The 26,244-nt window shown below is 39.9% G+C and overlaps 1 protein-coding gene across 5 annotated transcripts in view; it reads right to left on the bottom strand.

Annotated features, from left to right (window-relative positions):
- Positions 1-876: 876 nt before the first annotated feature.
- THUMPD2 (THUMP domain containing 2) overlaps positions 877-26,244 on the bottom strand; it is a 40,023-nt gene continuing 14,655 nt past the window's right edge. Inside the window, exons 6-10 of one of the 5 annotated variants that reach the window (XM_061432156.1) lie at positions 25,740-25,827; positions 19,218-19,289; positions 18,594-18,708; positions 8,787-8,895; positions 877-1,777 (exon numbers count right to left, since the gene is read on the bottom strand). In XM_061432156.1, coding sequence (XP_061288140.1) covers positions 1,453-1,777; positions 8,787-8,895; positions 18,594-18,708; positions 19,218-19,289; positions 25,740-25,827 — 709 coding nt within the window. In that variant the 3' untranslated portion in view covers positions 877-1,452. Of the gene's footprint in view, positions 1,778-3,212; positions 8,434-8,786; positions 8,896-11,129; positions 15,200-18,593; positions 18,709-19,217; positions 19,290-25,739; positions 25,828-26,244 lie in introns of those variants that run through there. The other 4 variants (XM_061432157.1, XM_061432154.1, XM_061432158.1 and 1 more) reach the window with 4 other exon arrangements.

A 26,244-nucleotide genomic window follows, 5' to 3' on the forward strand; every position in this document is an offset into this window, starting at 1 on the left:
CAAGGTCCTATGTGATTTAACCCACCCACCAACCCCTCCCACCCTTACCTGCCCCTCACTTTCTCTTTAACCTCTCATTCTCCCCATTACTCACTCTCCTCCAGCCACACGTGCTTTTCTGCTGTTCCTCACACACATCAGGCACTCTCTGGCCACAGGACCTTTGCAACGGCTGTTCCATATGCCTGGAACACTATTCCATGTCCTTTAAATATTTGCTCAAATCTCACATTTTCAGTGAAGCTGGAGCTGTTTTAAGCAGAATGCAAAACATTTGCCCCCATCCTCCTATGTTCTCGCCACTACTCTGCTCTATTTTCTCCCTGCAAGGTCCTTCTACTTACCTAGATTATCTTCGCTAGGTTATCTTTTAACCTAGCAAATAAATGACTTATTATGTCTATCGTTTTTTATCTGTCTCCCCCACTAGCTTTAAATCCTGTGAGGGCAGGGATTTGCTTGGTTCACTGATAGCTCCAAGGGCTGAAAAAGTGCCTCGGCAGATAGTAAGTTTGCAATGAGTATTTACTGTATGAATACATAACAGATTACTGTCCCACTGGGCCCACTATGAGGTGCTCTGGGTAAATGTCCCACCTATCCCACGTACCCCACTCACCCTACACTGACAGTGGGCCTTGATAACTGAGCTGAGGTTACACATCGCACCCTAGCCAGAAACAAGTTTTTGCTTCTATTTTGGAGAGGTGGGATTCACAAGATGAGAATTTTCCCCAAAATGGAAACATTGTTCAAATGGTACTAAAGCAGCCATGAAGCTATATTATGCTATGGAAAAAAATCATATTTTTCATCAACTTTAAGAAGTGAACACAAAGGATGCATTTAATTTAAGTAGGAATGAAGTGACAATGCTTTTAGAACAAAAACAAAACTTTATTTTCCCTTATGTTGGAGGATATTGGTTTAATTCATATTATTATTCCCACTGATGCTTTACATAACATGGGACATAAAAAATGTACTGTGAATAAAAGTTCTTTTCATTCAAATGGAGAAGAAAATTATAGGCTCAAAAAAATCGAGTTAAATATCAAAAAATAAAAGTTTCTATGTTTCAAAAAACCTGACAATGAAGACAGTATCAAATTTGTGATGAGTGAGATACACTTGATGGTGAGCCTCTGAAAACCTTGGCTTTGAGGTTGAAGCTTCTGCTTAGAAACAATGTGGGCAGAGCAGACCTGTTCACATTTTGACAGAAGGGCAAGTTTAAGAGTCCTTTAGTTCAAATATCTGTTAATTATCCTCTGTCAGAAACACTCTTCAGAGTGTTAAACAGAATTCTATGGAAGAAGAGGCGTCCAGCAGCCACAACCCTGTTTTAGGGGAATCTGTTGACTTGGAACTCTCTGGCACTGTTAAGATCCCTGGAACAACTGCCCTCTACGCTGTTCAGCTGACATGTAAGGACTCAGTAGCAGCAAGCCGCTATCGCCCAGGGGAGTACGACTTCTTATACTTGGAGATGAGGGCGTCTGTTTTTCCAAGGCTCACTCTGTAGCAGTCCACTGGCACCAAAGAGCCAAGCGGTGGCATTCTGTCCAAGCACTCCTGGTTGCTGGCTGCGAATGACGATGACACTGGCTCTGATACAGCAGCTTTTTCTGCAGGAGTCAAGCGCTCTTCGCCTCCAGGTTCCTCTGTGTGGCCGCCCTGGGAATTCAAAGGGCTGCTACTCGTCTCACCGCCCTTAAGGTGCCTGTGGTGATCTTCGCTGAGCAACAACACGATGGTCCCACCAACACGAAGCACTCTGGCACAAAAAAAAAAAAAAAAAAGGTAATTAGTATGAGTATTTCTTTCTTTGTAGACAACAAACAATCCCACTTTGTTTAAAATATTTGGTGTTCTTAATTTGAAATTTAATTTTAGCCATTTAAATACGAGGATTTTGATAATTAGGTAGTATCTTCCATAATGCATATTCATTATAGTAATTATGAAATCACTAGTACAAATCTGCTTTAATTATCTATTTTTACTCTATTTAAAAGGCAAGCCTCAAAGTAATTTGTAGTCACAGTTTAATAAGTGATTGTACAAAGGAAAAGGCAAATGAAAGGATCCTGAGGAATCTGAGCACATGAAAGGCAGCAGGCTGAACAAGAACAGAACAAAGTCCCCAGGAAGGACTGAGCACGAAAACAAGAAAGGGCGACAGGGAAGGCCCGGCAGTGTCAGCCTGTGGGGGAGGATTCACTTTCTCAATCGCTCGACCAAAGTCTATACAGCACTTACATGGAAACAGTGATGAATGAGGACATACAGTCCCGAGTTGCTAAAGAGACGACTGAGCAGTGGGAGAGAGAGGCAAGGAAAGAGCTAAAGAGCATATGTGGCAAACGCCACTATTGAGGCAAGGGTGAGGGGCTCCGGAAACACCTCAGGTGGGACCCAAACCTGGGCACTCGGAGTCGGGGAGACTCTCAGAGGCTGAGAATAGCTGCAGTGGGTGTGAAGGACAAGCAGGAGTGAGCTGGGCCGAGGGACTGGGGGACTGGAGCAAGGGGGTGCCCGAGGCAGGGAAGGGAGCAGAGACAGGAAGCTGTGGAGAGGACATACTGAAGGTAGTCCAGCTGGGAGGAACCAGAGTGGGCGGGACGAGGGGATGGAAGAGCTCGTGTGGAATATGCTGAGCGGGGGGCCAACAGACAGCTGGGCGTAGGGCCTGGAGCTTGTCAGAGAGACCAGGGTCGGAGGTGGAGATTTGAGTTTCCCATAATAAATGGCAGATAAAGCCAGGTGGTGCTAGTGACAAAGAACCCACCTGCCAATGCAGGAGGCATGAGAGGCAGGTTCGATCCCTGGATGGGAAAGATCCCCTGGAGGAGGAAATGGCAACCCACTGCAGTATACTTGCCTGAGAAATCTCATGGACAGAGGAGCCAGGTGGGCTACAATCCATGGGGTCGCAAAGAGTCCGACACAACTGAAGGACTTAACAAACACAAAGCAATAATGGGGGATGAGATCACCTAGGGTGGACAAACAGAAAGAGGAGAGAAAAGGGGTCAAGGAACAGGGACTTAACATTCAAGGAAGGATGGAGAAGGAAGAGCCCATGAAACAGCCAAGGAGAAGGTCTGAACTATGGTGATAGCATGGAAGCCAGAAGAGCAGAGTTTTAAGACGGGAATGAATGGTCTCAACACTGTCAAATGCTACAGGACTAACAAGTGATGAGGATATTAGTGACTCTGGGGCAGCACTCCTAGTTGGGGCCAGGAGCCAGTACTGGTCTGCAGAGGCAAGGCGGGGGTGGGAAGGTGAGGAGAACAAGTATAGACTTTTCTCTGAAGAACTTGGTTGCAGAGGTTAAGAAACCAGGTGCCAGCTGGAGGACCAAGACTTAAAGGGAGCCCTGCCCCCACCACACCCAGCAATGAGGTCAGGAGCTGAAGTAGCTTTCCCTCATCTCAACAGTCCGCCAATCTAAACGAGTCTGTCTGCAAACGACATCACAGATTCATCCACTTCATTCTATGCTCTCCTCTGCCCACACTACCGCAGCCTGACAGGTCTTATTTCCAAATCTGTCATCATCCCCCAACCTCCCCTTCTGAGTTTCCACACCAGACACAACTACATCCCTGCGAAGCTCTCGACCATTAAACTTCAAATAAACTCTCGGCTCCCACTTGCCTGCTTCCCTTTGCTCACCGTGTGTTCCACAAACTGACCGCCCTTCTTCTTGCCCCAGGACATCCAGCTCTGCTGTTCTGGGGCACTGACACCCACTCCCTTGTGTGCTTCTCATCATTCAGGTCTCAGAGTTCAGACGCCTCCTTGGAGAGGCCTTTCCCTGAGCATCTATCTAAGGAAGCCACTGCTGCTCTCTTAGTCACTCTCTGGCAAAAATGTCGTCTTTAGTGTTCATCGTATCTATCGTGATCTGAAATTATTCTGTTGATTTATTCATGATTTGTATTCCGATGCTGGAGTGCCAGCCCCACGTGGGCAAAAACTCTGTCCTGTTCACAGCCAGATCCCCACTGCCTAGTACAGTGTGTCAGTATGAAAGGCCACAAAAATGTCTGGGGAAGGGATAACTGGATCTGGAGAGAATGAGGAGGTGGACAGGTTGAAGGTAAGAAAGAAGTGGGCAGAGAACAGTTCCTGAGGACGCAGGAACCAAGGGGATAAACTCTTGCTACTGGGAGAGGAGGAGGTGAGATAAAAGGTGTGGCTGGACACCAGGGGACAGAAACAAAAAACACAGGTATCTCTGAACACATAGGAAAAAACACAATTAAGATAATAAATGAGATTCAATTTTTCACCTACCATATTAACAACAATAAAAAGACTACCACACTCAAGATGGCAAGATTAGAAAAAAATGAGTATTCCTAAAGACAAAAATTGATATAACTTTTTGGACAGTAGTTTAGCAATAATATGGAGGCTTGACTAGTGGCTCAGATGGTAAAGGGTCTGCCTACAATGCCGGAGACCTGGGTTCAATTCCTGGGTCAGGAAGATCCCCTGGAGAAGGAAATGGCAACCCACTCCAGTACTCTTGCCTGGAAAATCCCATGGATGGAGGAGCCTGGTAGGCTACAGTCCATGGGGTCGCAGAGTCTGACACAACTGAGCGACTTCCCTTTCCCTTTCCCTTTAGCAATAATATATCAAAAATATGAAATGCATATAACCTTTGACCCAGCAATCTCACATCTAGGAAATTATTCTAAGATATAAGAGCAGAAGCTGTAGCAGTAGTAGAATAATAGTCACAATTAATGGCAAAGACGGCTAATATTTATCAGTATCAAGGGCTTCCTGGGTGGCACTAGAAGCAGGTGGTAAAGAACCTGCTTGCCAATGCAGGAGATGTAAGAGATGTGAGTTGGATCCCTGGGTCAGGAAGATCTCCTGGATGAGATCATGGCAACTGACTCCAGTATTCTTGCCTGGAGAATCCCATGGACAGAGGAGCCTGGCGGGCTACAATCCACAGGGTTGCACAGAGTCAGACATGACTGAAGCAACTCAGCAGGCATGCATGTATTATGTGATGAATGTTGTTTTAAATGCTTTGTATATCATTTAGTCCTTAGAATTCAAGTATATTCTGTTGCCACATCCATTTTGCAGATGAAGAAACAGAGGCACTGTGGTTTTAAATAACTTACTCATTATAGTCAGTTTGAAAAACTGTTTGTGCAAAGATGGCTCAGAATGTTATTCTTTATTAAAATAAAATGGTGGAAGTTACCTAAATACCCATCCCGAGTTCTGTAGGCTACATAATGGTATATACATATAATGCAACCACTGTGGCAACCACTGAAAATTATCATGTACATTATAACGACTCATCAGAATGATTGTGACATATTTCTGAGTGGAAAAAACAAAGCAGTTTATACAGTGCAGTAAATTAAGGATGATCCTATTAATACAAAGTTGAAAACATCTATTTGTATATGTGTACATGGAATGATGTCTAACAGGATGTTCAGCAATTAATTTATTGTAACTTTTTTCACATAATGGAAGAAAATAAGAAAGTAAAAATCACCTGGAATCTTGCTACTCAGAGGTGACCATTTTTGATAAAATGTCCTTCTAAGCATCTTTCCACATTCATATACATATAAATTTCTTACTAAGAAAGCTATTCAGAAATTATAAAGCAATATGTCTCAAACTGGATTCCTATAAACACTAGTATAGTATGAGAGATTATTTCTTGTATATATAAAAAAGAAATCAGCTAGAATTATGTGGTCAATAAGTTGGAGAAGCTCTGTATCAAACAACATAAAAGAGATTTCTCTTTTACATGTGAACCTGCAAGGCTAGGGGTAGATGACACAAACACCCAACTTATTTGAACTTGGATGGCATTAGGCCTTAACCTTCTACCACTCGTCTCTATTCCAAGCAGTCTGGTATACTCATTGTTTTTTGAACATTCTTTTTGCTTCATTATTACCCAAGAAGTACTTGCTAGAATATCTGCATGTATAAAACATGGTGTGGTCTCCTTTTTCATTCTTTGCAAATTTCTAAATTTCACTGAGATCATGCTTCTTCCATGAATCCACCTCAAATCTTCTGGGCATTTAGTGACTTCTTCCTTCAAGCCGAACAAGTTAAATTTCTAATTTTGCTCATCTGGTTGAGAAGAAAGCTCAAATATTATACTTATCTGTATTTCTCCTTTGCATACATGAGATTGTTATTGCTGAAGTAAATTAAAGGAGGAAATAATTGAGCTGAGAGTGCAGCGCTCACACCACCAGAGCAATCATCTGTCCGACAATTTAAAATTCTGATTGTATGTTCTTTCTTGAAGAATCCAGTGCTCTGTTACACTCAGGACCCAATATTTCCATTGCCTATTATAAACATGTTTATTTTGTATTTTTTCTTAGTGTAAACTACTGGTAAGTCATTGGGAAAAAAGTTATGTATACTTTAGATATATTTATGTATATCCCCACCTATTTCTCAAAAGCACCAGAACTGTTCTACACTGAAAAATCAGGTCTGAGCTAACAGTTACTGAGAGCTTTCAAGGCACCTAGCACTGTCCTTGCTTCCCTGGTGGCTCAGCTGGTAAAGCATCCGCCTGCAATGTGGGAGACCTGGGTTTGATCCCTGGCTTGAGAAGATCCCCTGGAGAAGGGAACACCTATTCACTCCAGTATTCTGGCCTGGAAAATTAGCCTGTCCTAAGAGCTTTAAATCTACTGACTCCTCAGGCCAACACTATCCAGTATGTACTATTATTTAAAGATGAGGCACAGGGTGATTGAACAACATGCCTAGGACAGAAATGACAGAAGAACTATTGAGTATTCTGACTCCAGAGACCATGCTCTTCACCATTGTGTTACAATATATGGCCTGTACAAAACCTCAAACCAGAAAAAGTTAAAAGCCAAACAATAAAGGCTGAGGCCATGTAGCAAGGAAGCTTGGGCACAGGAGCCAGGAACGTTCCTTATGTACATAGGCATAATTTTTTTTTCTAAATTTTGTTTATTTAAAAAATTTTTTGCTTTTTTAATTTTTACAGTGTTGTGTTGGTTTCTACCATACGATTCGAAACGGCTGTAACTATAAATACATCCTTTCCCTTTAGAGCTTCCCTCCCTTTCCCATCCCTCCCTAATCCATCACAGAGCACCAGACGGCGCTCCCTGTGTCACACAGCATCTTCTCACCAGCCATCCATTTTACACATGATAGTGTATACATGTTGATACTGCTTTTTCCGTTTATCCTACTCTCTCCCTCCCCTACAGTGTCTGTAAGCCCATTCTCTACATTTTCATCTCCATTCCTTCCTTGCAAATAGGTTAATCAGTACCATTTTTCTTTCTGGGAGGCACCTGAATTACGCGGGAAATCTTGAATGTCTTCCTGATTCTCGCGTAAATATTTAAATTTCCTGAAACAATGTGAGGGTGGTCATATCTGTTAGTTTCATTTTCAGTTACTTAGAATAAAAATCAAAACTGACCGAGAGAAAGTCAGGCTGGTCTAATTTACTAGCGATGAAAGGACAGTCTACTCCAAACACTGCCCTCCAGTGACTTGTGAAGATGTTTAAAATACACAGCACTAGATCATCAGGTAGGCTAAGCTGCCACCTCTAGTGGAAAGTTCCAGGTTGGGTGGAAAGTTTCATATTAAGTGTAACATGCTCTTACAGTAGTATCTCACCACGGGCTAGCTTAACAGTACAACTGGTAAGTTACCACGCTAGGCACAAAGGCCGTGGTTATTAATCCTTGGGGCACCACAGAATCGCCTTGGGAGATAAAAAATACTGGATGCCCAGGTTCTACCCTGGACTGATTAAATCAAAGTCTCAAAGAGGAGGAGTGGAGAATGGGTATCAATGTTTTTCAGAAGCTCCTGAAATGATGTTAATATGAAATCAGCATTGCAAAATCTCGAGGGGAATGCTCCATCAAGCAGAAGGCGATACAGGAGCTCAGGAAATGTCTGAGTTACAGGTGCTGAGACCCCAGGTGACGTCACAAGTCAGGTAACTGTGGAACAGGGTTACACACAGGCTCCCGACCATGTACTACGCTGTCCTGCACCATCACACACTCAGTTGAGACAATTTAATACAAACGGACCCCTTATCCATGTCCCTTCATTCCTCTGTGTTCTAGGTTCTCTATCAGCTGAAATGATCAGGAAAATTCATATTCAGGTCTCACTGTTTGAACCTCTCAAAGAAACACTTTCACTTCACTGCATTATATTCCCTGAGGTTGACCTTAGAAACATTACATGACTAGCACTTCTGCATTTTCATTTCAAACCAACAACGAAGGCATCATTCTACTTGACTGAATGTTTCATATGTAAATTCTGTCCTGTTGCTCAGTAGCTCTGTGATCTTGAGAAGGATAATATTTCTGGGTCCTGGTTTCTCTCCTGTAAAATGTGGGGGATTAACACATAGGAGGCAGGGTTGGGGGAGAATTAGAAGTAAATATGTAAATTAAGTAGCTCAGTGACTGAAATATATGTCACTATTTTAGATTTTCAAATTTTTGGCTATAATGAAAAATTATCTTTTCCTGAATAAAACTTATAGTATGATGATATAGAATAACTATATCAAGTTTATAACTATATAAACTTCTGATTTGAAATCTTAGAAAATTAAGCTATAAAAACACGAGAAAATTACTAAAATGTAATCAAATCTTAACTGAAGAGCTACAATACATTTTGGTTAAATGCCCCATGGGTCAAAGATTTTGGAAAGAGACTCAACAACTTACCTTTCCATCTCCTGCAGCATCCTTTTGATGTCTTTTCCTAACTTAAACTTTTTTCCAAATGGAATATCAGAAATAATAATATCAACACTTTCTGAAGGCAATGGCAATTCTGAAATACAAAAATGAGAAAATTCTATTACAGTAAGTTCAAACATTTACAACCTAAATATGATAAAACTGAAGTACACAGGATTTTTTGCATACTGAATAAAATTTAAGGCTTCTAATATTGTTTCTAAGGAATGACAAGATCCTGAAGGCTTTCAGAATCACTAAAAATAGATGTTACAATTGTTGTATTTTGTTCTTTGAAAAGTGGCTTTTCAAGTGTAATAAAATATGCCATAAGTTAAGCAGAATTTTAAATTAACCAGAAAATTAAACTCTTTAAAAATATTACATGAAAAGAAAATTGCTAGATCCAAGAAGAAATCTATTAGGATGCCTAGAAAAACCTTTTACAAAATTATATCCTATAACTTTCATTTTTCTTTTCATGATCATATATAAAATCCATTTGTAGATTTATTTGTTTTTAAGAAAAGTGACACATATGTTTCATTGTATTTTTAATGGCAACCCCAAAGGTTAAGAACATCCACTTAAGTCCTAAGATTAGAGAAAAAGTTAAACAATCAATAATCAAGAAAATGACATCACTAAAACAAAATATAGTGTTTGATTATCAAATCTAAATTTCTTTCTCAACTTTACATTTTATTCTCAGAAATTAATTACCACAAGGTAATACCCCCAATCTCAACTTCCACATTTTCTGATTATACTTTTCACTTTGCACTCTTTATACTTCTACTACCACCATCTAAATTTAAAAAATTATTTTAATTTCAGACAGCACCTAATTCTATAGAAACACAATAGAATTTAAATAATCTTTACTATTCTGAATACAAATTTTTGTTGGCAGGAAATTTAAAAACAAAACAAAAAATCCTGTTATCTGGGAAAGTCTAATGGATGAACATTTGCTAATAGAAGAAAGAGTGAGTTGTTAGAAAACAAGTAATGGGATGATATTTTGTTAGAACTAGGCAGGAAATCTTTTTTTTTCCCCCAAGTCACGTTTTAACGTCATGGTGGCTCAGACGGTAAAGAATTCGCCTGCATGCAGGAGATCGGGTTCAATACCTGGGTCCAGAAGACCCCCTGGAGAAGGGAATGGCAACCCACTCCAGTATTCTTGCCTGGAGAAACCCCATGGACAGAGGAGCCTGGTGGGCTACAGTCTATGGGGTCGCAAAGATTCGGAAACAACTAGTGACTATCACTTTCACTTTCTTTTTTCATTTAGTTTTAGGGCATTGATATAGAGTGGGGCTTCCCAGGTGGCTCAGTGGTAGAGTCTGCTTGCTGACACAAGAGATGTGGGTTCTATCCCTGGGTTGAAAAGATTCCCTGGAGGAGGAAATGACAACCCAATCCATTATTCTTGCCTGGGAAATCCCATGGACAGAGGAGCCTGGCGGGCTATAGTCCATGGGACTGCAAAGAATCAGACATGACTGAGCAAACTGAACACGCACACATCCACTTGAACACTGTAACTATACTTGTAAAACTACTAAAGACAATGAGCAAACATGGTTATCAAATGTTTATACATGAGGAACCAGGCAGTAACTTATCTTGAGATTGAGCCCAAGTCTTTTGCTTACATAAACACACAACAAACACGAGCTGCCCATCTTCCAGTTTGGATTTTTTCCCCTGCTTGTTAGTCTACTTTCATTTGCAAGTTTTCTACTCTGTATTATAATTTACCGAACTGCTTTAAATCATTTTAGAAGATGAAGGAATAAACATCACTGAGACAGAAGGGAGTAATCTTTTACATAGAACCAGTGTCATCTTCCAATAATAGAACAGAAAATAATCCGAGCTTTTGTGCAGGCTCTGGTGTCAGCTTGCATTTGGCGCTGCCACTTACCAGCTGTGTGACTTTGGAAAATTATTGCTTTACTTTTCTCATCTGTAAAATGGGATAAGAGTACCTATCTCAGAAGTTAACATGTGAGGAACCTACAGAAAGTATCAACAGACATTGCCTGGCACACAATGAGCAGTCAGTAATTGTCAGCTGTTGTCAGTATTTACAACGTCCTCTCTCGCGTGTATAAGGAGATGACAGCCAGGGGGAGCCAGTGGGTCAGAATCCTTCCAGGAAGCGCTGCAGAACTTCACAATTCTTCTCACGGCTCCTCAAAGACCTAGTGGGGCTGCTACTTCCAGATGGGTCTCTTTCCAACTTGCCTTTCCCTTAGCAGTGGTTCTCAACATGCGGTCCCCAGAGAAGCACAATCAGTATCACCTGGAACTATAAACGCAAAATCTTGGGCCCTACAACCAACCTTGATGTTTAATGTGGATCAGAATCAACTAAGGGCCTGGAAGAACGCAAACTGCTGGCCCTACTTCCAGGGATGCTGATGCATGAACTCCTAAAATCACGAGCACCTGACCCATAAGAGTCAACACACAGTAAAATCTTTTAAATTATTAAATGTTTGAACTGCCTGTGAACAAAGAGTTAAAGAACAAAGAGATAAAATTCTGAAATAGAAACATAGCTTAAAATAAGTAAAAAAATCATCTTTTTTACATCTCTGCAGGATGATTCAAAAACATGAAAAAAAAAAAGGTAAAAGACTGGTATGTCTTGAATAAAACTGTCCTATTTACTCCCTCCTTCTGGGATAAGTTTGAGTAAGAACTGCTTAAAACCAGGATATAGCCCTAAGATATTTTCTCTCCAAAAGTTTTAAGAGCCTTTAAAATAACTTTCATGTATATATGTAGACAAGAGACTGGGTAAACTGAGAACTTTTACAAGGCTGAGCACATCCTTTTTATATTTTCTTTCATTGTACTTTGTTATTCTTTCCATCATCTAGGTTTATAACAATGGCATTCTATCTTGTAATTCTCAGTTGCTCATATACTTGTATATTTGATTTAATCTTCATGACCGGCCATTTCACCTTGACTTTTTCTATTCCTCAGTTGGTTCATCTCTTAAATGTCTGGGTTTTATTAATTTTTAATAATTTTTCCCCCTCTGACATGCTTGTTAGTGAAACGTTGCCTGAACTTTTTATATTTGAAAATATATTTGTACTAAAATGATATCTTGGTTGAGCATATTTCTGGGTCCCACTTTGCCTTAGTAACCTTGTGCTGCTGCTGCTGCTGCTAAGTCGCTTCAGTCGTGTCTGACTCTGTTCAACCCCATAGATGGCAGCCCACCAGGCCCCGCCGTCCCTGGGATTCTCCAGGCAAGAACACTGGAGTGGGTTGCCATTTCCTTCTCCAGTGCATGAAAGTGAAAAGTGAAAGTGAAGTCACTCAGTCGTGTCCAACTCTTAGCGACCCCATGGACTGCAGCCTACCAGGCTCCTCCGTCCGTGGGATTTTCCAGGCAAGAGTACTGGAGTGGGGTGCCATTGCCTTCTCCTAGTAACCTTGTAAGTAGCCACTATTTCATTGGCTATTGTCCTATAATTTTGTTTCCATTGTGGGCAGATTTTGAAGTTTACTGCATTAGATTATGCCTTTTCTTTATTTGATTGCTGCTGGTGAAATTTTTCTCTTCTACTATCTTTCTCTTTATACTATTCTTTTTGATTTCATAAAATAGAGAATACAAATACTTCAATGAAGTTGAAATTTCTATATGTATTGCTAATTCAGAATTCCATAATTAGTCTTGAATATGCAAAATGTAGCTTGGCATCTGGGAGATAATTTTAAAGTGCTGTTGCCAGTTTTGTTTTTAATGACTGCAATTTATCAAAAACTTTAAAAACTTAAAAGTTTTTTTGCACTCCATTTGTTGAATTCTTTGATTACAGATTTCCAATGAATTCTGAAAAAACTGCAACTACAATTAGGCAACTTGTTTATTTAAAAAAGTTTATAGCACAATTATAAGATACTCTGGCTAGGTACATCAGCTATCAGTACATCTTCAAAAATTTAAACATTTTTAAGAAAACTGAAGTATAGTTGACTTACAATGTTGTGCCAATCTCTGCTGTACAGCAAAGTAACTCAGTTATACACATACAGTTCTTTGGTTATATCCTTTTCCATTATGGCTTATCCCAGGAGATTGAACACAGCTCCCTGTGGCATACAGTAGGACCTTGTTGTTTATCTATTCTAAATGTAATACTTTGCATCTACCAACTCCAAACTCCCAGTCCATCCTACTCCCTCATCTCTTCCCCTTGGCAATCACAAGTCTGATCTCCCTGTCTGTGAGCCTGTTTTTGTTTTGTGAACAGGAAGATTGTTTTCTGTTCTGTTCACTTGTGCCATATTTTAAGATTCCACATCTAAGTGATGTTACATGGTATTTGTCTTTCTCTTTCTAACTTACTTCACTTAGTATGATAATCTCTAGTTGCATCCATGTTGCGGCAAATGGCATTATTTCATCTTTTTTACAGCTGAGCAGCATTCCATTACACACACACACACACACACACACACACACACATGTATGTACCACATTTTCTTTCCCTATTCATCTGCTGATGGACATTTAGGTTGTCTCCAAGTTTTGCCTATTGGGCATAGTGCTGCTGTGAACCTCTGGGTGCATGTATCTCTTTGAATTATACTTTTGTCCGAGTATATATGCCCAGTAGTGGGATTGGTAGATCATACGATAGTTCTATTTTTAGTTTTCTGAGGAACCTCCCTACTGTTTTCCATAGTGACCACACCAACTTACATTCCCACCAATGGTATAGGGAGGGTTCCTTTTTCTCCACATCTTCTCTAACATTTGTTATTTGCAGACTTCTTAATGAAGGCCATTCTGACCAGTGTGAGGTGGTACCTAATTGTAGTTTTGATTTGTATTTCTTTAATATTTAGTGATGCTAAGCATCTTTTCATATGCCTACTGGCCATCTATCCTCTGGAGAAATGTTTATTAAGGTATCCTGTTCATTTTTTTTTCTTGGATTGCACTTTTTTTTGTGGTTGTTGTTGAGTTGTATGAGCTGTTTGTGTATTTTGGAGATAAAGCACTTGTTGGATGCATCATTTACAAATATTTCTCTCATTCTGTAGGTTGTCTGTGTTCTTTTCTCTGTGCAAAAGCTTATAAGTTTGGTTAGGTCCCTTTGTTTATTTTTATTTCTATTGCCTGGGAGAATGGCCGAAGAAAACATTGATACGATTTACATCGGGGAATGCTTTGCCTATGCTTTCTTCTAGGGTAGGAGTTTTATGGTATTATATCTTTTTTTTTTTTAAATTGGAGGATAACTGCTTTACAATGTTGTATTGGTTTCTGCCGTACAGCAATGCGAATCAGTCACAACTGTACATATATCTTGTCCCTCTTAAGCCTCTCTCCCACCTCCAGGGTTATGTTTGTCTTTAAGCCATTTTGAGTTTATTTTTGTGCAGGTATGAGGATGTGTTTTAACTTCATTGATTTACATGCAGCTGTCCAACTTTTCCAGTACCACTTGCTAAAGAGACTGTCTTTTTCCCATTTTAAACTCGGATTAAACATTTGCAGTTCAGTTCAGTCGCTCAGTCGTGTTCGACTCTTTGTGACCCCATGAATCTCAGCACGCCAGGCCTCCCTGTCCATCACCAAGTCCCGGAGTTCACTCAGACTCACATCCATTGAGTCGGTGATGCCATCCAGCCATCTCATCCTCTGTTGTCCCCTTCTCCTCCTGCCCCCAATCCCTCCCAGCATCAGAGTCTTTTCCAATGAGTCAACTCTTCGCATGAGGTGGCCAAAGTACTGGAGTTTCAGCTTTAGCATCAGTCCTTCCAATGAACACCCAGGACTGATCTCCTTTAGGATGGACTGGTTGGATCTCCTTGCAGTCCAAGGGACTCTCAAGAGTCTTCTCCAACACCACAGTTCAAAGCATCAATTCTTCGGTGCTCAGCTTTCTTCACAGTCCAACTCTCACATCCATACATGAACACTGGAAAAACCATAGCCTTGACTAGATGGACCTTTGTTGGCAAAGTAATGTCTCTGCTTTTCAATATGCTATCTAGGTTGGTCATAACTTTCCTTCCAAGGAGTAAGCATCTTTCAATTTCATGGCTGCAGTCACCATCTGCAGTGATTTTGGAACCCAGAAAAATAAAGTCTGACACTGTTTCCACTGTTTCCCCATCTATTTCCCATGAAGTGATGGGACCAGATGCCATGATCTTCGTTTTCTGAATGTTGAGTTTTAAGCCAACTTTTTCACTCTCCTCTTTCACTTTCATCAAGAGGCTTTTGAGTTCCTCTTCACTTTCTGCCATAAGGGTGGTGTCATCTGCATATCTGAGGTTATTGATATTTCTCCCGGCAATCTTGATTCCAGCTTGTGCTTCTTCCAGTCCAGCGTTTCTCATGATTGACTCTGCACAGAAGTTAAACCCAACAAATGATGGGCAAACAAAAAAGCATGTACTGTCAGGTTGAATTTTTTTGCATTCAACCATCTTTACAGATAGTCTACAGTTTAGTTACTCTGTGTATATTAAAAAAATTTTTTAAGTCTATTATTTTGATAAGTTACTATTTCAATTCAGAACATCACAGTTTGTTTGGAGGTAATTATGAATTATGTAGGTACCATGTCAAATTCTAAGTACATTTCTCTGTCATAGATTTCTTTATTTAATAAGAACATTAATCTTCACCAGGATTCTGTGGTCTACCAAACAATGCATAAATGCTGAGCTGAATCTACAGTAGCGTTCACAATAATGAAAGATGTTTCATCTCTGACAGAAAAAAAATTCCTAAATTTCCAAGAATTGGGAGGGGGTAGGAATACTAAACCATTACTGGTTTGACTTAGCTAATTTTCTTTTTGAAGGATCTGGTAACACTGATACAAACTGGTAACATTTAACTTTCTGCAGAGGTCTTCTGCTAATGGAGCCAATGTACTAATAGCTATAGCTTCATTTTGTTTATATACATAAGAAAATTTGGAATTGAAAATGAACAAAATTAATTTAGAAGAGTGGTCATTTGATCTAAATGAAAAGTCATGCTTCACAGAGTGATAGTTAAATGCATTTCTTTCTGTTGCATCTGATAAACACTAAATTTTGGCTTGCTCTCCTTGAAATAATGACTAAGTTTTGGAGTAAATGCTAGATGCCTCTATAAACAAGTTTATTTCATTTGGTTACTGCTATCACCATTGCCCTCACAGTGCATGATAAAAGTAAATAAACATTTTACTTTAGTTGCATGTTCATCAACAGCTTTCTTGAGAAATAGTAATTCAGTATATAATTTTTCATTAAATATGCACTTTTAAAACCTTATTGCTGCTGAAAGAGTTTGTTACAGAACAGTGTTACCAAACAAAGGGACTTATAGCATATGATATATGATAAAGCCACCGTAGCAAAAACACTCAAATTCTCTAAGGTGGGCTTCTCACCCCCTATTTCCCACACATATTTCACACCCAACCTATCACTTCTCATATTCCCCCTGACTTCCCAGATGCCAGAGCAGCCTGGCAGCTTCATGAACTGTGCAGAATATGGTGTGAACCACAACATACCTGGTAGAACGCCAACTTTTCTGCTTCCCTTACCAGCCCAACTACCCAAAAGAATGATGAGAACTAGCTGTCTTCAAGTTACCTCTTCCTGTTCTCTCCAGATCCCATTCAGGCAGGCAAGCCTTTGTTCTTGCTGCTACACGTGCTTCACCAACCAGCAGCATCTGACACAGCTGCTCATTCTTGCTCAGATTCTCTCTTACTTTCTCATCCCTGGTTGTTCCTTTACTAGATTCTCACTCTCCAGAACTCTAGGCATTTGATCCTCAGAGAAAGCCTCTCTCTTCTCTATTTGTGCTCATTTCCTAGCTGATCTCATGGATGTAAATGTTATCTAGACTAGTGACGTGCACTGTCTCCCCTAAACTCCAGATTTGTATGTTGACTACTACCTTGAGATCTTAATGGTTCTTAATCACCATGTGGAACTGAACAAGCCCCCAACTCTTGTTCCTCCTGCAGTTTTCCACAACTCAATAAACGGCAATGCCACCCTCTAGCTGTTCAAGCCAGAAAGCTTAGTCATCCTTGTTCTTTTTCTCACATTTAATCCACTAACAAATCCTGTTGGCTCTACATTCGATGTATATATACATATACATATATATGTGTGTGTGTATATGTATGTCTGACCTCTTTTCAACACCTCCACCAATACCACTTTGTCCCAAGCCACCACCATTTACCTGGATTAATGCAATAGTCTTGCAACTAGTCTCTCTGTTTCCATCCTTGCTCTACTATTGTCTGTTCTTAACAGACAATAAAAAGACTAATCTTTTAAAAAGCTAGGATTTATTTGGCTACTAGGTATAATAGAAAACTTAAAAAAAAAAAAAAACTTTTCTTTATTAACAATTGAGCACTTAATGCTTGTTTTTAAAGTGAAATCTTATGAGAAATACCCAAAACATGAGAACTGATGAAAGTTGAGCTGGTACAGCAGCGATATTCTGATGGACAAATTAGTACTTCCTTTCTCACGCAACCAAGGCACTTTTGAGACTGTAAAGAGTTGGAAAAACCACTGCTCTGGAACAATTTATAGAGCTATTCCATTTTTCTTGAAGATTTCAAAAAAAAAAAAAACCAGCTTTCTTAAAGAAATGTATATGAAAACTTGATTTCAATCTAATCATCCCTCAGCTTCCTCTAGAAACTTGTGTTGCACAGAGTCGAATTAAAAACCTCGACAGAAAGATTGAAAAGATAGTCACTGGCAGCAAACAATTATGAAACTTCAACCAACAATACAATTTCTTCTTTGGGGCTACTTTATTATGCATCTATATAGAAAAGTTATCCTAATATTTTGTTAACAATGCATTTCTACTACTTTTTTACTATCATAGAACAAATTTTTTTAACAATATACTGTTTCTCTAGATTACAGGGACTTGTCTATCACCTATTCTCACTGTGCCAAGAGAATATGATTTTCTTAGCTGAGAATTAAATGTGGTCACTTTTAAGGGAGAAAGGCACACTGACGGAAAGATAGGAGGAATGTGAGGCTTCTCTCAGTCTAAATACCATGTGTGTTAGTAAAATATTATTTTGGACTCCATAGACTTGATTCCTTATAATGTTTCTTGCTGTTGACTCCCCATCAGTAAACAGGGAGTAATGGCTTTCCTCTGCCTCACAGGGTGATGAATCCTGGTTTGCCCTAGAATTTCTGTTTTAGCATTAAAAGTAGTACTGGTGTAGCAAACTGGGAAGGCTTGTTACCTCATTCTCCATAACATAGGAATACTATCCAACTGAAGCAAGGGGAAGGTAAGATAATTCAAAACATTTCATACCGTTTATTGCAAAGAATTCACAGATTCTCAACAAATTATTGTTGCTATTATTCTGTTCATTTTATGCCTATATTAAATGATCCCTTGTTATCATATGAGAAATGGTTCAGATGCAACAAACACATCTTAAAATTTCTTAAGATGCTTTTACTCTGTACCATGCTTTTCAGGCATGCCTTTACTTACATACTTAGGGAAACTACATAAATATAGTTCCTGACAATGAATCTTTTCAAAAATAAAAAAGTTACAATTATAATATTGGAAGTAAACTGAGTATTGGCCCCACAGATATATCACAAGGTATAAATAATTCAACCTTTATATTAACATATGAAAAGGGAGTGGTGTTCTATATTATGATTCTAAGTGTGTTTACACATGTTTATTTCCCCCAAAAGTTTGCATTTTTAATATCTTACCTATAACAGAGACTTGAAGTAACTCAATCTTATCCCTGAGGCCTGCAGCTCTCAGATTGTCATATGCACCTGATAACTGGGAGTCACTGACATCAGCACCCACGTAATACACATGCTGTGAGGGGAGAAACTCACATTGTAAATAAAACCGTATTTATGTAGTTAAGGAAATCTACTTGCAGTTTTTCAAATGATGAAAATGAAATCAATAGATTTGTTAATTCACATTAAAAGAAATTTATGATATTTCTTTAAAATAACATTCAAGGACCAAAACCCAAGAAGTTTTTGGTAAAATGTTAACACATTAATTTTTAACATTTTATAATTAATATTTTAAAATACAAATGTCTAAGGAATTGAGGGATTTATATAATGTAGGTCATGACTAGTTACTGGAATTCTGTCATAATTTCCTAAATTTATCACAGTATTTAAAGAAATAACACAGTAATTTAATTAACCTCTCATAGTCTACTTTGACTACAAGTAAATAGTAACTCATATAATTAAAAATAATAATCCCTAAACAGACAATCTACCTGTAAATAATGGTTAAGTGAATACACAACACACACTGATTAAAGTAAAACACTGCTTGGTTTACCAAACTTTAGAACTTACTGGCCATTCCTTAGCAGCTTCCAAAAGTATTGTTCCAAGTCCACACATTGGATCTAAAACAACTGCACCAGCCTATAGACAGAAATGTGGATTTGCTGCTGTTAAATCTACTGTAACAGGTATTATCTAAGAAGCCTAAAACTTGAGGAATCAATCATTTCAGAGTAAAGATTCCTTTCTCAACTCTATTAGGAGTTTCAGGTAGTTAAAGCCCTAGGGCAGGTGTCTGCTTGGCACATTTAAAGATTAGGCAGGAGACCAGTGTGTCAAAGCACAGTGGGGGCCAGGCAGCTGCACCAAGATGCGCTGTGTAGAATTACAACCACCACGTCCTACAGGTTTAAAAAACCGTTCAGCTCATGGTACAAGCCTACAGTATGACACGTGGGGCTTCTGCTTCTTACCCGGAAAGTGACACAGTGAAGGGGTCACCAGCAGAGGCAAAGAAAACACAACAAATCAGGCACTGGCTTTTAAAGTGCCATCTGGAAGTTGACACACATCATTTCCACCAACATTTAATTGGGGAAAGCACGTCAGTCGCATGACACACACAATGTGAAGAGGTTAGGAAAGGGGCCCTCCTCTCTGTACCTGAGAGGAGAGCAGGAAATCTGGAGGAAAGAAACTAATGACTCTCCCCTCTGGGGGACAGAGGGTGTCACACCATGTCTGATCTTGTTGCTGTTACCAGGATTCTGATTCTATTCTGAAGGATGGGAAACTACTGCAGGGTTCTGAGCAGAGGAGAAACATGATGTAACATTTCAAAGGGATCACTGTGGCTGCCCTGGTGAGAAAGGACCACAGAAAAGTAGGGGAGTTACGAGGAGGCTAGTTAGGGAATCCAGGCAGAGATAATGGCGGCCCGAATAAAGAGTGACATTGGTGGAGGTGGGGAGAAGTAGTTGGATTCTGGGTATATTTTAAAGGAAGAACCGACAGGATGGATGGCAATGCGGAATATTACAAAATGACAATGGTCTGATGTGACTGAAGTTTTTAAGAGAAGGTAAAAAAAATATATAAGCCTATCGTTTGGATGTTGGTGATCTCCTAAGTACCAACGTTTGGTAGATGAAGGCCCAGCAGAGGACCCTGACAGCAGAGGACCCTGACACAGAGCCTAGGCTGGTCCTCAAACAAAGGGGAAACATCCCACAGGCAGGAGTGGTGACAGTGACCACGTGCGGGTAGGCTAAGCAAGGTGAGTGGTTTCGGTGGCGTGCTCAGAGAAGAGCCTGAGGGAAGGGGACACCAGAGAGCACGGGAAGGAAGAAGTAGACACCAAATATGGATGGCTGGTCCTAAGTGTTTCTCTAAAGGGAAGCAGAGGAGGGGGTGAGAGCTGATGGATCATGTGGGTTCAGGAGAGGGTCAATTCATTTTTAAGTTGCAAGATATTATAGCACGTGCACATGCTGATGGGAATGACCCAGTAGAGAAAAAAGTCCTTAAGGAGGCACGAGGGAATGGAATCCAGCACACAAGTAAGGGAGCAAAACAAGGACAGTTCATTTATTATAATGATTATAATAATTATAAGCCACTGTAATTCCAATATGTTGGTAGACCTCGTGAGAACATGTTAAACTTCTCTTTTGATTCCATTATTTATGTCACTTAAGAAGCAGGAGAATTACAAGTATGCTCAAGGGAATGACTGTAATGATAGAGCCTAAAATCCACATGGGGAGGGAGGGCTGAGTACAGGTGGTGAGCAGGGCCACCTACTGGGCTTCCTTGGTAGCCCAGCCGGTAAAGAATCCGCCTGCAATACAGGAGACCCTGGTTCAATTCCTGGGTCAGAAGATCCCTGAAGAAGGGCATGGCAACCCTTTCCAGTATTCTTGCCTAGAGAATCCCATGGACAGAGGCACCTGGCGGGCTACAGCCCATGTGGCTGCAAAGAGTCGGACACGACTGGACTAAGCACAGCACAGCACAGGGCCACCGGTGACTAGCGGTCTCATGGAGTTAAAAAACGATGGCAGGGCACAGGAGGAAGTGAGTGGGAAGGAGGAGGAGGATAAGAGCAGCATTTCTGGGATTTGGGGAAGGTATACTTTTCTGGGTATGATAAATTCTAGGATGTGACTACAGCAGATCATGAGAGGCAGGGAGAGCAAGACACTAAGGGATCAGATAGCGCAGACACTGAGTTGATTTCTGACAGGAATAATGCTGTATACTAGTACAGCGGTGACAAGAGATCTGTAGATGACCAGGATGATTGGATGGCACGTGCTTCTAAGGCAGCGAGAGATCCTGGGCAGAAAGGGCAGCGAGGTGCAAGCCGGACACCTACCCCAGCGCCAGGCCCAGAGGTCCCTTGGTCTGTCTACAGAGGAGGCAGAGTGCTCAGAAGACAGCGGGGTTCAGCCAGAGCCAGGGGCTACCTGATGAAAAGAAACAAAATGTCCTTCAGAAGCTTCTCCCTGACACTAAAGTCTACCAGAGTGTCATATGGATCCCCCATGAAGGGGCAGAAAAGTAACAAAAAGAATAATGATTTAAATGACAATTTTAAGATTAATAGCGGTATGAGAACTAATTTTTATTAATGACTTAAAATGTACCAAACTCCATGCTCTTTCTCCCCACAGTCCCTCTTCGATGAGGTGATCTGCCCTTAAATATTTTTCAATGTCCTGATTTTACTGCAGGACTGTCATGACACCTGGGGACATAGACAGTGGCAGAGAAGTATTTCCATATGCTTAAAGTAATAACCAAGATTTACACAGAACTTGATTTTCCTTGCTTTTATGATCTGCATGAAGTAGAATGGTTTACATTGAACATGAAAAATACCTAACACCCCCAGGCTTAAATTTCAGTTTCCATGGCATTGGCCTACTCAAGGTTGAGCTGCTTGTGCAGTTTTAGGTACCAAGCTCCAAAGAGGGGCCGCCTGGATGAAGGCTGGATACTGGGATCATTTATACGGTGGGTCATACTGTGTTCTCCCAAAAAGAACCATGCTTTGCACATCTAAGGGTAGGAAGTCCCTCAAAAGCTAGAGCGAAAACAGGCAGAACAAACAATACACATCTAGTGAAATGAAACTTCTGGAGGGAACAGATAAATATGTGAAAAAAGTTAAAGCCGCTAGAGATCAAATATAGCGTGTGATGTGTGCTAAGTTGCCTCAGACTCTGTGTGACCCCATGGACTGTAGCCCTCCCAACTCCTCTGTCCATGAGATTCTCCAGGAAAGAATACTGAAGAGGGTTGCCATGCCCTTCTCCAAGGGATTTTCACAACTTAAGGATTGAATCCAGGTTTGTTCTGTCTCCTGCATTGGCAGACAGTTCTTTACCAAATATAGCATGTTGCTGCTGCTGCTAAGTCACTTCAGTCGTGTCCGACTCTGTGCGACCCCATAGATGGCAGCCCACCAGGCTCCTTTGTCCCTGAGATTCTCCAGGCAAGAACACTGGAATGGGTTGCCACTTCCTTCTCTAATGCATGCATGCATGCTAAGTCGCTTCTTTCATGTCTGACTCTGTGTGACCCCATGGACAGCAGCCCACCAGGCTCCTCTGTCCCTGGGATTTTCTAAGCAAGAATACTGGAGTGGGTTGCCATTTCCTTCTCCAGTGCATGCATACATGCTAAGTCGCTTCAGTCGTGTCTGACTCTGTGCGACCCCATGGACAGCTGCCCTCCAGGCTCCTCTGTCCATGGAATTCTCTAGGCATACACATACACAATTTTCCAAAGCTAAAAAAGTCCATGATTTTAAAACTAAACATTTCAATAAAGTACAGCACATTTTGGTGACTCTGGTCATACCTTGGAAGATAATGTCCAAGGAAAACTCAAAATATACAGGCAAAATATAAAGAGATGGAAAACATGTGAGAAAGGAAGCTTAACATGTTTATCACAGGATCTCCAGAAACAAAAAAAAGGAAATTGTTTAAGGTAAAAGACACTAAAGCAAAATAGTTGAGGAAATAATAAGTAAAAAATGGATGAAAGAGTACCTGAGCTGGAGGGAAAAATGATTTCTATAATTATTAAATATACTAAATAATAGTTATTATAATTATTATTACTGTTGAGGTCCAGGGCAGGATGCCCCAAAATATGCTTTAATGGCATATTGATTATTTTGAGTTAAAAGTTACTTAAGAAACAGCAGGTAATGATATAAAAAGGAAATACACTCTGACCCACTTCTCTCCCCCTGAAAGCAGGAATTTAATCTCCCAAGTGAAGGTATCTTCCCTCTACCAGGAGGATAGAAAGCATCTTTATCACCCGAGTTAGGGAATTCAAAGCTGTATACATGAGAAAGCTGGATAAACAAACTGTTACTTCTTTACTAGTCTGCTACCCCAAGCACAAACCCCTTTGTTTTGTTAAATATTCACAAGTGTTTCTTTGTCTAAAAATAATATATAAATAGCCTGCTTCCATCACTTCAGGGGTCCCACATCTATGAGAGTTTCATGCGTACAAATTAAAATTTTTTTTCTCCTGTTAATCTGTCTTGTGTCAATTTAATTATTAGATCAGTCAAAAGAACTCAAGGGGGGATAGCGAGGTAATTTCTCCCTCCTTGACATTACCATAGCAGAAGTTAACACTTAGGTACTTCCTATATGCTAGGTGCTGTTCTAATCCCTTGATAAATGCTAATTCACATGGTCCTATGAGATGACTATTCTCATCTTGGAAGTGAGAAACCGAGGCGCAGAGATGTTAAGTATCTTACGTAAAGTTTCCCAGCCTGTAAGTGGTAGGGTTGGAAAGGGAACTCAGGGAGTTGGACTCATCTAGTTCTGGGCTGAATAAAAAAGATACTTACACAAGTACATCTGGTAATATCCCTAAGATTAGAGGATTAAAAAGAAAACTCTTACAAGCTTGCAAATAAAAAGAACAAGATAGCCATCAAGGAAAAGAAAAATCATACGGGCAAGAATTGCTCCCCTAAAACACTGGAAGTGAAAGGATAATGGAATAGCATCTATAGACGTCTGAGAGAAAAGGACTGGAACTCAAGGATCTCATACCAAGCCGAAGGGGGGATACCCAGGTGACAGGAAGAAGTGTAAGGAGATACTGGAGTCCAGAGCGTATATTATTATACCAAATACCAAGTTTGAGGAAAGTACCAAGAAAAGACTATCCAAGCAACAAATAAAGCAGAGCAGAGACCTCAAAGAGAGAAAGATAAAGTGAAGAAGAAGGGTGAGAAGCTCTGTACCTCACACTATACCTGTGTGTTTATACAGAAATGCATGTTACACACACTGCATCTTAATGATTACGGATGGGTTGTGTAATATAAGTGCAGTATAAGAACTTTTGAAAATGGATATACTTGGAAATTTTGATGCATAATAAATAATTCAGTTCAAGCTGGTAGTTGGGAGTGGAAGAGGGTAAACATGTTTCAAAGGTCTCACTGTAGGGAGGAGCAAAGGTAGGCCAGAAGAAGAGAAAAAATACCCTGGAGGTCTCATCTCATGACAAGGGAGGAGCGGACAGAGGAGGAAGTTCAGAGTGTCGGTGGTAAAAACAGTGTGCTGGCAAAGAAAAGAGTTGATGTCTTGTTTTAAAGTCAAGTCTCATGTGTTTAATTAAGAGAGCTGGGAGAGGGAGCCATTCAATAGCACACAGAGTAAAATCCAACCTCAGGGAAAACAATGAGACAATTCACTTGATGAAAGTAGCATAAATAAAGAGTAAACTGCAAGAAGTTGCAAAGCAAATCTATCATAACTGGTGTATCTATCATAATACTGTACTGAATTCTCTCACTGAAAGAGCCTATCATTGTGAGATAAAGATAGAGTTCTATGTTTATAAAAAATACACACTGAAAACAAAGTTGAAAACAAAGCAGAACTACAAAGGAAAATGCAAAGAAAAAAAAGTGGAAATACTAAGACATGGTGAAATTTAAGTTTAAACTTACAAATCAACATGATGAAACCTTTAATAACAATAAAAAGGAACACTTTACAATGAGGCAGTAACAGTCAAATGAGTATAAACCAAACTACAGAACAAACTACAGAATGAGGTGACAATGAATAAAAATGCAAAATCTTAAAAAATATAATCTAAATAATTTCAAAATACCTCTTTCAGTACTGAGCAGATAGTAAAACAGCAAGTAAAAGATACAGAGGCCATCTCTTCACTAGAAAATAAAATTATTTTCTTATGTTCATGGAGCATTTACAAAAACTGATCAAGATCTTGGTTAAATTTTAAGTAGAAGTTGTACAGGCCACATGACTATGACAAAAAATTAGAAATAATAAAATGTAGTTATCTTTTGACTCAGCATTTTCATAGCCAAAATACTCCCAGAAGTTTGACAAAAGCCTATCTCTGCAGTTCGTAAGTGTAATGGCAAGAAAAGAAATAGAAAAACAGAATAAAAAAGGTTAAAAGAACCAAAGAGAAAAGAAAGCAACCATCAATAAGAGGCTGTGTAAATTAATTATGGAAAGGACCTTGGTATTCAATTAAAAGGGACCAGAACAGGTTCCTTACCTTAATTTCTGCAAGGGAGGCCATTGCCCAGGCTATGGTAGATCTCAACCCTGCTGTCTTGATGTAAGCTCTGCAGGCTAAAGGAACCCTATTAATAGGATACAAACAAAAATAATTAACCCATTCATACCTGTACATCATGCACTGAAGTACTGCCTAAGTTAGAGAGTATATAACCTTTTTATTAATACAAAATTACCTTCTCTAACTGGTACCTTGTCTAACCAGCCAGTGTGGTATTTCAGAAAGGAAAATTTTTTAGATAACTGAAATTTAAACCCTTAAGTGCTTAACTTGAAAAATTTAATCCTATGAGGGAAGTCTTTCTAACTTTATACGCTTCCCTGACTTCCCATGTAGAATAGACCTTTTCTCACTGACCCAGAGTCATCGAGAGTAAACTGCACTGTGCAGAATAGGACGCATGGCTGAACGGATGCCAACCCTTAAAGAATTTCTAAAAGGTCCCTTTCGTAAGTTTGCCTTTTGCTCATTTGCACCTTTC

This window comes from Bos javanicus, chromosome 11, assembly GCF_032452875.1.
Source record: "Bos javanicus breed banteng chromosome 11, ARS-OSU_banteng_1.0, whole genome shotgun sequence".
NCBI classification, from domain to species: Eukaryota; Metazoa; Chordata; class Mammalia; order Artiodactyla; family Bovidae; genus Bos; species Bos javanicus.